At 42.4% G+C, this 14,449-nt stretch overlaps 1 protein-coding gene across 1 annotated transcript in view; it reads right to left on the reverse strand.

Moving 5' to 3' along the window:
* FNDC3B (fibronectin type III domain containing 3B) overlaps positions 1-14,449 on the reverse strand; it is a 357,728-nt gene that overhangs the window by 94,973 nt on the left and 248,306 nt on the right. The window contains exons 7-8 of the mRNA XM_007464712.1: positions 8,825-8,883; positions 766-917 (exon numbers count right to left, since the gene is read on the reverse strand). Of these exons, the coding sequence (XP_007464774.1) occupies positions 766-917; positions 8,825-8,883 (211 nt within the window). The remainder of the gene's footprint in view (positions 1-765; positions 918-8,824; positions 8,884-14,449) is intronic.

Genomic DNA, 14,449 nt, shown 5'->3' on the forward strand with positions numbered 1-14,449 from the left:
TCGGAAGAGGTGGGCTTTGTGTGACCATGTTACACTGGGTTTGGGCAGTAGTTCCCAGGGCCAGTCACAGAGAGGTCAAACAAGTAGTTAGAACAAGGTGGCCTCTGATTTCCTACTCTGCAAATCTGAGCAGTGCCAGCAATTACAAAAGAGAAAAGATCTGACCCTAAAAATTTTTTATCACATTTAGAACACAGCTATAAATCACTTAAATGGTTAATATCTGGGAGTCCATAAAGTGGAAGGGGATAATCCCTTACTTGGTGTGCTAAACTTCTGACGATTTAAGATAGTCTCCGAATGAAAAGCTTTACTGCAGACTGGAAAACTACTGTAGTAGAGGATAAGAAGGAGGGTGAAATGGAAACCACATTGTAGAATTTTGAAAAACAAGACTAGCACAAGGTCTGGGCCTAAAAAGAGGTGATCGTAGAAGTGCATGATATATGTAAAAACTAAAAGGCATGCTCACTTTTTGCTCTGACAACATTAATGGAAAATTTTCTTTAGTACTACACTGGCAAGCTAACATAACCAAGTGACATATTTGACCAACACCAAATAGCTGTATAAAAGTCATTTCTGATTAGCAATTACTCTGGACAAAGTTAACTCTTGACATTACAATTATCACTAATTCTTAAAAAGAACTATCTAAAGGAAAATTTGCAAAGCCATTAAATTTTTCCTTTGTTTTTTATTTTCCTTAGTAACAGCAATTTCAGGGTCTGGCAGCTGAGAAAAACACATGGAAATATACGCTACCTGTAAATTATCTTGTATTTTCCATCTCGTCCTTTGTCTGACAGAGCAACCTCGTAGCTGTAGGGGAAGGAAAGACCACTGTGGGGTCCACACGAAAGTCCAACAGGGGGAGCCCAGGACAACACAACTGTTCTTGCCTGAATATTAGAAACCTGAGGAAGAAAAACATGAATCAGACACTACACTTCTCCCCAGAACATTTTGTGATTATTAGTAGTAGCATTAAAATGGCTCAGATTTAACTCAAGAAAAACGAATTTATTTTAATTACCAAAAAGAACCCACCCATCCTATATGGCATTCTTTTGTCAAAGTCCTGATGTCCAAACTATAGCTCCTAAAACATCTGTCCTTATCATGCAAACTTATGTCCAAGTCTGATGCAATTCACACTTGGTCCTCCAGAAAGTAAAAATAATGTCACGTTTGAGAATTTTTCTAAAGGTAAAAAGTTGAACATGATATTTCAATAATCTCCATGATGGCCATCATATTATGTGGAAGGAACCCACATCCACAGGTACTTTCCAGCGGCCTCCAAGCTTTGCTTGATGTCGAACTCTCCTGCAAAGCCGAGACCTTTCAAACCACGCTCCCTGAAGTCCTGCAGGTTCCTGGGAAAACCCAGTACGGGGGTGGGGGTGGGGGTGGGGTGGTGGAAACGGAACCATGGCCCAGGCTGACAGGTGGCAGAAATATGTGTGGAGATGTTTCACCTCTCTAGGCTCTGCTTTTATTTTTTGCTTTAGCCTCCGCTCAAGGCTTCATTTGAACAAAGGAGTCTGGGACTCTCAACACCCCAACTTTTCCCTCTTATTTAGGGCTTCTCTGAAGCACGTTCTTACACTATCTCCCAGGCATCCTCGGCAGGACTGAGCCCCAGCTGCCCGCAGCTGTAACCTGCTCATTAACAGACCGTGCACTGGCTTCTCCTCTGCAATCTCACGTCTCTACTCTAACCGTGCTTCCTGGGGCACCTCCCCACTTACCCCATTTGCCTTCCAATCTTTGTTTCAGAGTCTGTTTCTGGAGAAACCTAATCTAATGCACAGTCTAATTCTTTAAAATAAATCTGTCAATGCATTTTAATGTTCTAATTTTCTAAAGTTTATTTTGTTGCTCTCTAGATATTGGTCTGGATAACATTAAAACAAAATGAGAGTTAAAACATACATTAAAGCTTAACGTTCATACAAGACTTTACAGCTGTAGATTAGAGTAGGCTGTGGATGGAGATGTCTAAACTACTAAGTCTCTACCTTTTTTTCTTCTATTTTTGTCACTATCTGATCTAAATAAAGGGTATTAAAATATAAGATAATTTAAAAGCATGAATAATAAATATGGAAATGAATACTGAGTTTCCCTTTTCAGTCTATCACGCATTCCATTTTGAGCAGAGATCCCTCCATATCATTTCTGTTCCATATAGATACAGCATCATTATATATTTAACCAATTATTTAGTCAAACTCCTACTCATCCTTCAAGACCCTAGGCTGGCCTCACTACCCCCAAGTAGCCTTCCCTGAAATATCCTATCATCTCTCTGTTCCACAGCACCCTGCTGCTATCTCTACTCATTGCTAATCACGTTAATAGCATTTGCCTACCTTCCCCACTGGACCGTGGGACTCCCTAAGGAGAAGGCCTAAGTCATATTCAACTGTGAGTAGTGGCTGCTTAGTAAATGTTGAATGAAAAATAAAAATCAAATGGAATAAGACAGTCTGAGTTTCTGATACGTAGGTAACACAGTGGATGGCAGACCAGCATTAAACATCTTTAAAAAAAACCTGGAGAGACACTGTTACAGAACTGAACTCGACCCTTCTTGCTATGGCTCCAGACTAGCAGCAACTCTTCTGCCTACTCCTCCTGTGACGGCTGTGACCCCCCTTCAGCATGCCGTCCCCTCGCACACCCCTGAGATTTAGCTCTGGACTTTCCCACTTTCCTGCCTTTAACAAACTTCCTTTAGACCCAGTTCAAATGTTGCCTTTGCTTACTCATTTAATCATCATACCTTAATTTGCGAGGGGCTGTGGACACAAAGATGATTAAGATACGACCTCTGCCTGATGAAGAGATGCGTGAGGGGCCTCACGGCAGATACACTGAGTACAGAGGGGCCCATGGCAGCTTGAGGCCAATTCAGGAAAAGTTTCTGTACGGTGCTGCCTGACTCCCTGCTCAGGATCAGGAACTGTTTTCTTTGTGCTCCAACCACATTGCGCAGGCACCTATATTTGACACTCATTTCATTATACTCTGTTTTACCTGGTTATCTGTGTGTTGTTCCCCTGATTAGATTTTAAGGTAGCGTTTCTACCACATACACCACTGTATGTGCTAAATTCCTTCACACACCATTAATGAGTAATCTTGAGATACTGGATATTATATTTGATTTTTAACTTAAAACAAGATATTTTGCTATGAAGAGTTCAGTTTATAATTTAAAAAGATGCTGATTCGGTACAGAGGAACATTCAACTGAGGTGATAAGTGGCCCAATTCCAAGAGCACAGTGTGTAGTAACACTGATTCTATGAATGGTGGTGTGAAATTAACACCACTTCGCAAAATAGCTCAGCCAAATGCTAGCACTTTAGATACTGAACAGGTATCCATAAATTCACATCCTTTTAAACTCTACTTTTTTCACCAGCTATTAAGAATTTACTCCTAAGAGTTCTTATCACAAGAAGAAAATTTTTTCTTTTTTCCTTTCTTTACATTGCATCTATATGAGATGACGGATGTTAGCTGCACCTGTCGTGATAATCATTTTATGATATACGTAAATCAAACAAACAAACAAAAAAAGAATTTACTGTCTTTCCTTTAGGACTTGGTTAAATTACTACTTAACTCAACAGTGATGTACAACACCTGAAGCATCAACTAAACTAACGCTCACCTTTCCCCGAGGTTCCCTGAGCAAGCCTTAGGAAGGCCAACTGTCATGTGAACACAGACCTCTGTGCAAGTGCATGCTTCCCATCAGCCAGCCTACCAGAAGTGCACTTGGAGAACTCAGCATCATTTTCAAAGGACGGCGGCTTCTGGGAATTCTTGCCTGGATCTGAGCAGCCTGCCACCTAGATTACTACCAGAGCTGAGAGACCCGTTCCCTCCTGTGCTCCCCCCTCCCTCCCTCTCACTGACTCCTGGGCCTCAGGTTTCCTTTCTTCAGGCATTGGAATCCTGAGAGAAAGAGTGCTTTGTCTCTGTTAGAACTTGGAACTCACTTCCACTCCAAGGCTGATGCCAGGAAATTACACGGTGCCTTTCAAGAGAGTGTCATGTAAAGGGGAATCCTCAGCAGTAGATGCCTTTACTCCAAGCATCCAGGGAGGTGATAACTTTAATGAGAGATTCAGAACTCTGGGAACTAGGCTGGGTTCAAGCCTACATCAGAGCGACAGCATTCGTACACAAGCTTCACCTTCATTCATTCAGTCTCTCTCTCTCTGGTGAAACTTTCTCACCAGCGGTGACCACTGAACTGAAATGGGGCATGGCTAACCTGACCATCACAGTGATTGTCATGGCTGTGATCCAAAAAGGGAAGTTTAGAAGCCATAAAACTAACTGACTTGCTGATGCTTAACGATTCTACCATAAACAGAAATCAATCTCCTTTGTAATGGTGATAAAAGTGGTGATTTTTAGTTACAAAGTTATTGGACAAGATCCAACGTGACATTTGTTTCAGCACTAGTGATATAAGAGTCTGCTGTGAAGGTTACTAGTGTTAAGTCTGCATAGAAATTACTTAAACTGCTTTGAAGTATCTTTGAAGGACTCATAAAACCATCTACTTCTAAACGATTACACACTGATTAGAAGTCATTTTTGTCTATGTATTGATTAAATATAGATTTGAACTTGAGAACAGCTGCTAGTTAAAAGCATATATAATATGCATACACATATTCGCAAATGATAAGACTGCATTATCTTGTACCTATTTCGTATGTAATCCTTAGCTCTCTTTCTCCTTTCCCCTTTCTCTCCTGTTCATCCCACTATATTAATACTATTCTGTGAAATTTTACTGTCTCAGTTTTCAGACTATCTTATATGCAAATGATATTCATTATTTGGATCAAAAACACCATTTACTCTCATAAAGTTACTGAATTGTTACTCTCGCGATCAAAAATATTTCTATGTAAGTTAGTAGCTTCTAAATTTGGTCTGTCTTTGGATTTAACTATGTGGGAGGTCTGCTGATCCAATTTAGGGAGTATGCTAAGAAAATATTACCATAGAAATATTGGCTTCACTTCTGAAGTACCCATCATGAAAAATAATAACATAAAGGAAAATTTAAAAGGAAAAGGTCAAAGAGATCATTATTCAAAGAAATGGATGCTCAAATCCAGGAATTTCAGAATCATCTGTTACTATAATTCCTTTAGTGCTAAGAGCCTCAAATCTGTTTCCAGATCTACTGCTGTTTATGTTTCAAGGGATTGCTTCTTGCAGGGACAGTTGTTCTTCTTAGGTCTGTTTACTCACTTCTGGAACCAACAAATCAATTGTTTCTACAAGCTGAACATTATCGGATAGAAACAATGCAGAACCACAATTCCAAGTTACATTTATTTACATCCTGAAAATAAACAGCCCAGTATGTTTATCTAGCACCACCATCAGAGCAGATTAAACCACATTAGGTTGGAGCTGGCTGGTACTAGCAGAGGTTAATCCGAAAACCACTTAGAATCATATCAGCTTAGTTCTGTGGTACAGCAGTGGCTGTATGAGCACAGTCCCCAAGGCACCTAATTGTTACAGTCTCGGGACAAAAACCTTGTATATTTGTACTCTGTTTTATTTAATGGCTAAGTATCTGGATATTTATAGTATCTGGGTTTCTGAAGAGTAAATGACTTGCTTAATTCAGGGTGCCCAAAGTTCTAGAAAGATGACTGGAATCTACAGGTCCTCAGTAACGTTTCTAACACCTAAAACAAACCATCCGTAAAACCTTGAAGAAAAATATATGTGTTTTATTTGGAGGTGTTACCAGATACAGCTGAAAGAAAAAAAAAATTTAGAACAGCAATCCTTTAGACAATTGGGTGCTGAACTTTCTGCAGCTGTTTCTTTTCCTAGAAGGTGAACAGCCCCTCCTTCCCATTTCAGAGTATAGCAGGGAGTTTCACTTTTGCCTAATGATATGCTAAAAACTCTAGGAAAATACTCCATTCCAAGGACTCTATAAATAGCATACAATTTACTTTTCAGATAGTCCCACATGGTATTTATTATCCGACCTTTCAAAGGTAAGGAAACTGCAGCTCAGGGTCACAGAGCCAGTTAATGGCCACGCTGGGCTCCAACTCACAGGACCCTCCTCTGCATGCTGCTGCCTCGCACTCTGGCTCCCAGCCGTGCCCACATCCCACCAGGCTGGCTGAGCCTCGTGTGATGCTGGCCAGCCGTCAGGTATCTGTCTCACCTGGCAGAACCTCACTACAGCCACTGCAGGCTGCCACATATTTATTTACCAAATACATGTTAAGGGTTCACAACGTGCCAAGGGCAGTGCTAGGTACTAGGAGCACAAAGATAAATAAGGCACAACCACGAGTAAGAGTTTCAGGCAGAGGGGCGAGGAGAGGAAAGAAGGGAGAATAATGGTGTGAAGAACTAACAGGGCTGGGGAGGATGGGTGGACTGTCATCCAGCAGAGAAGGTTTTTGTGGGGACCAGGGGTTGGTATGGTGGGCAGAGTAATGACCACCCCCCAAGATGTCCGTATCCTAGTCCCTGGAACCTACAAGGTAAAAAGAGACTCTGCAGATGTGATTAAGTGAAGGATCTTGTGAAGCAGGGACTACCCTGGATTACCCGGGTGGGCCTGATGCAGTAACAAGTATGAGTAACGGGTCTTTGTAAGTAACAGAGGGAGGCAGGAAAGTCAGAGAAGGAGATACCAGAATGGAAGGGGTCATGGGCCAAAGGAATGCAGGCAGCCTCTAAGAAGCTGGAAAGGGCGAGAAAACAGATTTGCCCCCAGAGCCTCCAGAAAGGAATGTAGCCCGGCCGATACCTGGATTTTAGCCAAGTGAGACTCATTTTGGACTTTCTGACCTCTCAGGTGACAATCTGACTATATTACACCTAACATAATGGCTATTTATACAAAACCCTGTCTACCCTGCTCTACAACCTGTAAAGAGTTAAGCACTTAATAAATGCTGAATCAGGAGGAAAGGACCAATACATATAAATATTGCTTTTATATTTCTAGAGCCACATGATCCTCAGAAACAGATTTTATCACTTCTGCAGTAAAGAAATGACCAGGTATAACTCAAGAAAAACACCGCGTGTGTGTACACGGGACAGAGACCAGACGATGAAGTTGTCTGACTACATCCCGGATAGTCAACTAACCTGCTGCTCTGCCTTCTCACGCTGACTATGACTTCTGTGTGTCCCTCATGGGTTCTTCTTTCTGCTGCACTGTAAATGTAAGCCTGTTTCATGATTCTGCCCTCAAGCCTTCTCTAAGCTCTCCCTATGCTCTACCCCATCCCCAAAGCTATCATACACTCCTACGACTCCAATGGTCACTCCGATGCACGTGCTCTCCCCAGGTATATCTTGTTGCCCTCCCTCCACAGCACTGATCTATCAGGCACACTCAACCACCCACTTATGCGTCTTCCTGGATACCCTGCTAGTAAAACAAATTCCACATGTCTAAGAATGGCACTGAAGATACCAAGAGGACACAGACACGAACCTATTCTAGAGGAACTCACAGATTACCGGGAAAGACACAAACACAAGTAAATGGCGTACAATGTATTAAATACATGCAGAGCACAGTGAAGCTGTAGTACCACATGTAGTACCAGTGGTACCAAATACCGTGGGGAGTATCCCAGTTGATGGGACAGAAATCAGGGCAGCCTGCCCAGAGGAAGCAACTCCTGAAAGGCGTCATCTGAGCCTGAAAGCCCAGTTAACCCATGACACCTGATAGGCTGTAACGCCTGACTGATTTCGCTCTAGAATGGCTCTAGTATCCATCCTCTCCTTGCCACACCTGATGCCACCACCCGAACTCTGATTCCCACAGCCTCTCGCCAGCCCTACAATAACAGATGCCAGACACTTGTCTCCCTGGGTCCATGCCCTTCTCACTGCAATGCACCTGCCGGCTGTTTGATCCTCCTGAAAGTACAGTCCTGATTATAAGAAACATAACTTCTTTGCTCATAAACTCTCAGTGGCAACCCACTCCTTACCAGATCAAGCGCAGACTCCCCAACCCAGCATCAACACCCTACGCGCTTCTGCAAGTGCCCTACTGCGCCCGTAGTCCAGCAACACCTCATGTTTTTAGGTTTAGTCAAACTTAACTATGTGCCCTGAGGCATGTTTGGACCCTTCTGTTAAAAGGCCTCAGTATTTGAAACACATGAAGAACCAAGGTTTTCCAATTCAGCTAGAAAACACTCCAAAGAACTTTGGCTCTCTAAACTCAGATGAAAGCCTGAATCAACATTTTGAATTTTTCACTTGAATTTCAAAGCATCTGGCAAAATCAAACTTAAAACCTCACAATATCACCTACTCCCACCAACTTTTTTCCTTGCCATTATGCTTTGGACTTATTTTACTCAGCTAATATTTACGTACCTTTTTGAAATTTACCTGGAAAAATACTTTGAATTACTGAGGTTTTCAAAAATTATTATTATTACATTTACAAAGGTAAAGGGAAATTACCAAAAGAAAACTGTTCTGTAGCCTTAGCGGGTGGGGGAAGGGGTACCCCTGGAAATTGGGATGATACCTAATTGCATCCCGAATATCTAAAGGAAGAAGACATCTTGGTGGATGATGACTAAACAGAAGACTGCTGTTTTATATTTTCATGCTCCATTAATAACAACACTATTTCACAGTTTATGAGTAATCCGCAATGGAAAGGGGCCCTTTTGCTTACCTACTGTGTGGTAAAAGAAAAGCATGTTTGAAATACTTAAAAAAGCGCCATTTACGCTGAGAAATCCAGAAGACATACCTGTGGCTTCTCTATTCCCGAAAGAATGTCTTGCACCCTCTTTACTTCCAACTCATACTCTGCGTGGCAAAAAGAGGAAAAAAGAGAAACAGTTAATGCCATTAGAAGTCAGAAAGGTTGTCAAGTTCCTTTCCCAAGCCTTTAACAAGGGTTATCATGAAGTCAGTTGCCTGTTACCATGAACTTTTGGTACCACAAACATGATAATGAAAATCAGGAAAGGGGATGTCTTTGGGGTAGGGATTTCACTGTGGTTGTGTTAACTTGCCACTATTATTGGTTTACACAGTCACAACGCTGACCAGATTAACATTGAATTCTACCTAATAATTCAACAGGCAACAGGGAACAGAGAACCCTAAGGAGGAGACAGGGGAGACCAGTGCAACTGAGAGAAGCTGAGAGCAATGAAGAGATGAGGCTGAAGACAGAGGCCGGTTCATGAAGGGCTGTGAGTTCAGATTTTTTAATTCAAGTTTTATTCTAAGTTTGATGAGCAACCACTAGAGTGTTAAGTGGAGGGACTGACATACTATAGAGTTTGAAAAGATCTGTTTGGTGTCTGCATGAATAACGGATATATGGAAGCTAAGAATGGCAGTCAGCACATTGCTACACTGGTCCAGGTGAAGGATGGAGCTAGCCGGCCTGGGCTGGGGGTGGTAGTAAAGAGGCGAAAAACAGGTCTGGTTTTGGAGGTATAGGTGCTGAAGGGTTGGATATTATGGGCAAGGATGAGGGAATGAGAAGAATCAAGGCTAATTCCTCGTTTGGGGCTGAATCAACTGAAAGGATGATGGTGTTTTTTAATAAGATGGGGAGATGGGCAAGTTTTGGGGTGCAGCAAGAATTGTTTTTGAGATGAAACAGGAAAAGTACTTGGAGCAGGGAGCATGGGGTGGGAAGGATGTGTAAAAATAGGATAAATTTAATCTGTTTTGCTAAAAGAAACATTTGACTTTCACGACCTGCTTGATGGAATCTAATTTTGAGTCTAGAGATTTATTTAACTGTTCGACCAGTTTATGAGCTATATACCTAGAGATATGATTACCAAGACATGTCCTTGACCTCAAGATATTTCAGGTCTGGAGGGGTGAGGGTGGGGGAAGGAATGGAAGCAAACAGGAGATTACAAAGTGACAGGCGCTGTGGTAAAAGCCCTCTAAGAGAGACCGCTCTAGAAGCTTCCTAGGAACCAACACCCAGCTGAGTCCTGTGGGTAAGCAGGCACTGGGAGGTGAAGGGGGAAGTGGACTAGGGATGAGAGCAGGTCAGTAAGCCCAGCTCTTCACAGGCCGTTCATTCACAATGTTCAGGTCTAACTTCCAAGAATCCTACCTCAGCCCTCACCCCCTTGTCCCAGCTTCCCTCCCGTCATCGTCGTACCCTACTTAGCTCCTTCCCAGCAGTCATCAGAATTGGACATTAATTCTCCTGTCTAACTGCTCACTCGTTTATTACTTTTCTTTCCTACTAAAATGTAAGCTTCAGGAAGGCAGAGACACTAGAGGTCCAGAGCAGATACATTTTCTGTCAATAACCAGATAGTAAATATTTTAAATTTTGTGGGTCACGCAGAGGCCTCTGTCACAGAGTCTTCTTTGTTTCTCTAGCCACTTAAAAGTGTAAGCCCCAGCTTAGTGGGTGAGGGACACAAAAAAGAGGCCACAGGGCAGGCTGCAGCTCCTGGGCCTGCTTCAGGACGTGCTCACCACTCAGCCCAGAGCGCCTCGCACAGTTCCTGCAGACTCACAGCTCGATACCTACTTGTTGACTCAGTCAATAAACCAAGCATACGTAAAAAATAACAAGAACTTCTAGTTGGCTCCACCCTGAACTTCAAAAGGATCGGTTCTTCGTTCTTCCCCACTGCATTCTGCTTACTAGAAGCAGAATGTTTACTTTTATTTTGGTGAGAAAAAGAAAGGGGCTGGTGGCAATATCATATTTTTAAAAACTGCAACTAAAAGAAAACTCACATTCAAAAGACTTAATGTCCCAAGCTCACTTATAATCATGTATTCGTGTTAAGATACAGATAACGGACTATACTCGAAAGTCAAAACATAGCCTCACATTTTCTGGGAACTCCTACTAAGTCAACTGTAAATACTGTGTATCTCAGAAGTTAGTTGTCAGTAAAAAAAACACATAAGCACAGCTGCAATAAACGAACTGGTTCACTTGTTAAAAACAATACTTTCTGAATCACTGGTTATTCCAGAGTTTGAAGCACCCTATGGTTTCAAACACTCACAGAGATACATTCAAACACTAGATACATTCAAACTGCTAGCTGAAGGAGGTCTTTATTGCCTTCTGCCATGACTGACATTTAAAGTGTTTTAGAAGGACAAGAAGCCAGACCCTATCCTTGAGGTAATAAAAGTTTCGACTAGAACAGAGATGATCGCCTATCCAACAAAGAAAGAAGAGAAGAACTGAAGAGCTCTCCAAAGGAAGAATCCTCCGGACCATTACTAGACATACGGCATGAAAGAAAGGGGAGTTAAAAAAAAAAAAAAAAATGGAAGACCTCCTGCCCACAGCCAGCTTTCAAACACACACAGATGAGAGAAGAAATGGTTATGCTTTTGACAGAAAAAGGAAAAATGGGAAAGGAGGTTGAATTAGAAGGGGTGCGGGGGGGTGGAATCTGCTTAAAACTGAAAAAAATGGGTTTCAGGTAAGAGCCAGACATACAAGAGAAAGCCTCTGACTGAGATTAAAAACAACTAAACAGGGCTTCCCTGGTGGCACAGTGGTTTTAAGAATCCGCCTGCCAATGCAGGGGACACAGGCTCGATCCCTGGTCCAGGAAGATCCCACATGCCGCAGAGCAACTAAGCCCATGCGCCACAACTACTGAGCCTGCGCTCTACAGCCCGCGAGCCACAACTACTGAGCCCGCACGCCTAGAGCCCGTGCTCCGCAACAAGAGGAGCCACCGCAATGAGACGCCCGCACCACAACGAAGAGTAGCCCCTGCTCGCCACAACTAGAGAAAGCCCGCGTGCAGCAACGAAGACCCAACGCAGCCAAAAATCAATAAATAAAAATAAATAAAATTAAAACAAAAACAAAAGAAACCCAACTAAACAACTTCCAAACAGAGGTCAGGACTTGCCTTGTCTGTCTCACTGTAATAATGAAAGCTGCTATTTTCTGAGCACCTAGATATGTTCTGGTCAGGCACCATCACCTTGCTGATTTTTACAGCCTCCTTGGCAAGATGGACATTCTCTGCTCCATTTTACAGCAGGAGGCAGGTCTGCAGTCTATTCTGCACATCACAGTTTCGTGTCCAGTTCGGAGCACAGTATCTGCAAGGTGTCTTTGTCGACCGAGGAATGAGGCTGAGGGACAAACAAGGAGGTTTCCCCAGGACCACAAGTCTAGTACATGTCCCAAAGCAAGCAGAGCCTCTGGCTGCATCATGACGAACTAGGAGTCATGAGGGAGAGCGAGAGGGAGGGGCAGTGGGCTGGGACTGGCGGGGTGTTTGCCCTGAGGCGGACGGGAGAAAGGAGGTGGCAGCAGAGACCCCCTAAGTCCCAGGAGAGGGTTTGTATTCTTGGGTTTCTTTCTTAAACTCTGAAAAAGCTGTCAAATGAATAGAGCAAAGGCATTTGGATCTGGGGACAAGGCATGTGAGGAAAGGAAGAACAAGAAAAAGTAGGCCATGAATGGAGCCAGATAAACAAAGGATTCTGCGAAGATCAAAAATAAAGAGGGGAGGGCCTGAGGAGGAAAGGCAGTGACAGGACAGCCACTACCCTATTATATCAAGAGAAATGTGGTATCAAAGCCAGACTGGATTCCTTCTTTCTTTCAAGGTTCTGCATTGTGACTACGGCAAAAGAAGAGGAAAATGCATTCACACCACATTTATTTAACGCTTTTCCATTTGTGCTACCGCAGACTAAGTGAAAAGAAGCAAATAAATGCCAGGCACACAATTTGCACAAACAAGAGCGAAAATAAAATTTGTTTAACTGAGCTAAAGTGACAGTTACTTACCACACATGAAACATACTCTTGTGTGAAAGCTAACTTTCTGGTATGAAAATGCCAAAACTCACAATTCTACTACCTAAATAACTGAGTTAACTCAGACCTTGGCCTACCTCTCCCTAAGCCAGATTTAACTGTGCCTCGGAGTAGTCTATGAATTATTACCCTTTCCATAAAACAGAGACCAGCTCTACAGAGTACATTTCGTAGTTGGATCAGGCTTCTGCCTGCTCACGTGCTTTCTTTTTCTCAGTCTCTGTCTCTGTCCCTCTTTCACAGACACACCATGAGTGTCTGCAAAGGAGAAAAAAATTAGAAAGCTAACTAATCCCCTCACAAAAATTAACAAAACAAGAAAGAACAGTTCTGGTGATTTGCCGTTAGGATACCTTTTATATCAAGTTTAAAAAGAAACTACGCCTTGTTTGTTTTTGTCCTCCCCTGACCCCCAAGAGTTTGGTGTGTGCCAACCGAACAAGAGATTGTCCAGAAGAGGAAGAAATGTGAGGCTGTAGGGCAAGGTGCTCTTTCTTCACTATCAGGGCTGCCTTCCTCCCTCTGGTTTTGCAGCAGGTAAATGTATCCAGAGGCGAATCTTATAAGCCAACTTTCTTTCTTCCCACATTGAAGCTGCCATGAGGTGAGCAATCAAATTAAAACCACTTTTCCACCTGCTTCAATTTTGTTTGTGACCATGGCTCAAGTGGGCAGACATGACAACCCACCTTTTACATCACCACCTCCTTCATATTTGAAAGTCTTTCCCCTGTGGTGAAGACTCTGATCAGTAAAAAAAGGATTACAGGACGCTCTCGGGACAGCTTTCCAAACAGAGGGGGGCAGGGAGCATTTTATTTTGTAGATATAGACACATTGCGGGTAGGGAATTTCTTGAAAAGGGATTAAGATGGAAGCCTCTTGTTTAAACATGCACCAATTGAGGTGAAAACTACCCTATTTGGACATATGCCAAAAAAAAAAGGGCAAGAGAGATTCCGTTCAGCAACTCATACCTTTCTTCCCTCCTAAACGCACATCTCCACCCAAGAAAATAGAGCATTTTTAGCACAGGGAAGGTTAAAATAAAAATACACTAGCAAAGCAGATACATTTTTTTGAATAAGGACAAAAAAACCCCACAAAAGCCCTACGCACGTAGACGGAATATGTGTCACGTGAAATTTAAACTTGCCACAAATAATGGTTTTCACGTTTGCTCCAAAAAGAACTGTAAGTTCACACTGTCTGTATAACTGTAAGGCCTAACCTAATTAAAATATCCCACTTTGTAAACACAACTTACTTCTTTGGCTTGTTTCACTGTTTTCCTTCTTAGAAAAGAAACAGAGCTAGACACTTAGCTGCTAGCTATAGAATGTATTTATGGTTGTGACAGCAGCCCCCTCATTCCAATGAAATGACATCAGCATTATTTCTCTGTAACCCTTCTGTCTAGTTCTCATCCACAGGGTTCATTTACAGATATGCCCAGCATAACATAATATGCTTTCTCAGATTTGCCAAGGAGCTGATTTAGCTACTCTCTTTAAAAATTATATATAATAAACTAAGGGTGTGGAAAATACACGACTTCTGGTCGTGACCATT

The sequence above is a fragment of the Lipotes vexillifer genome, unplaced genomic scaffold (assembly GCF_000442215.2).
Source record: "Lipotes vexillifer unplaced genomic scaffold, Lipotes_vexillifer_v1.1 scaffold37, whole genome shotgun sequence".
Classification (NCBI taxonomy): Eukaryota; Metazoa; Chordata; class Mammalia; order Artiodactyla; family Lipotidae; genus Lipotes; species Lipotes vexillifer.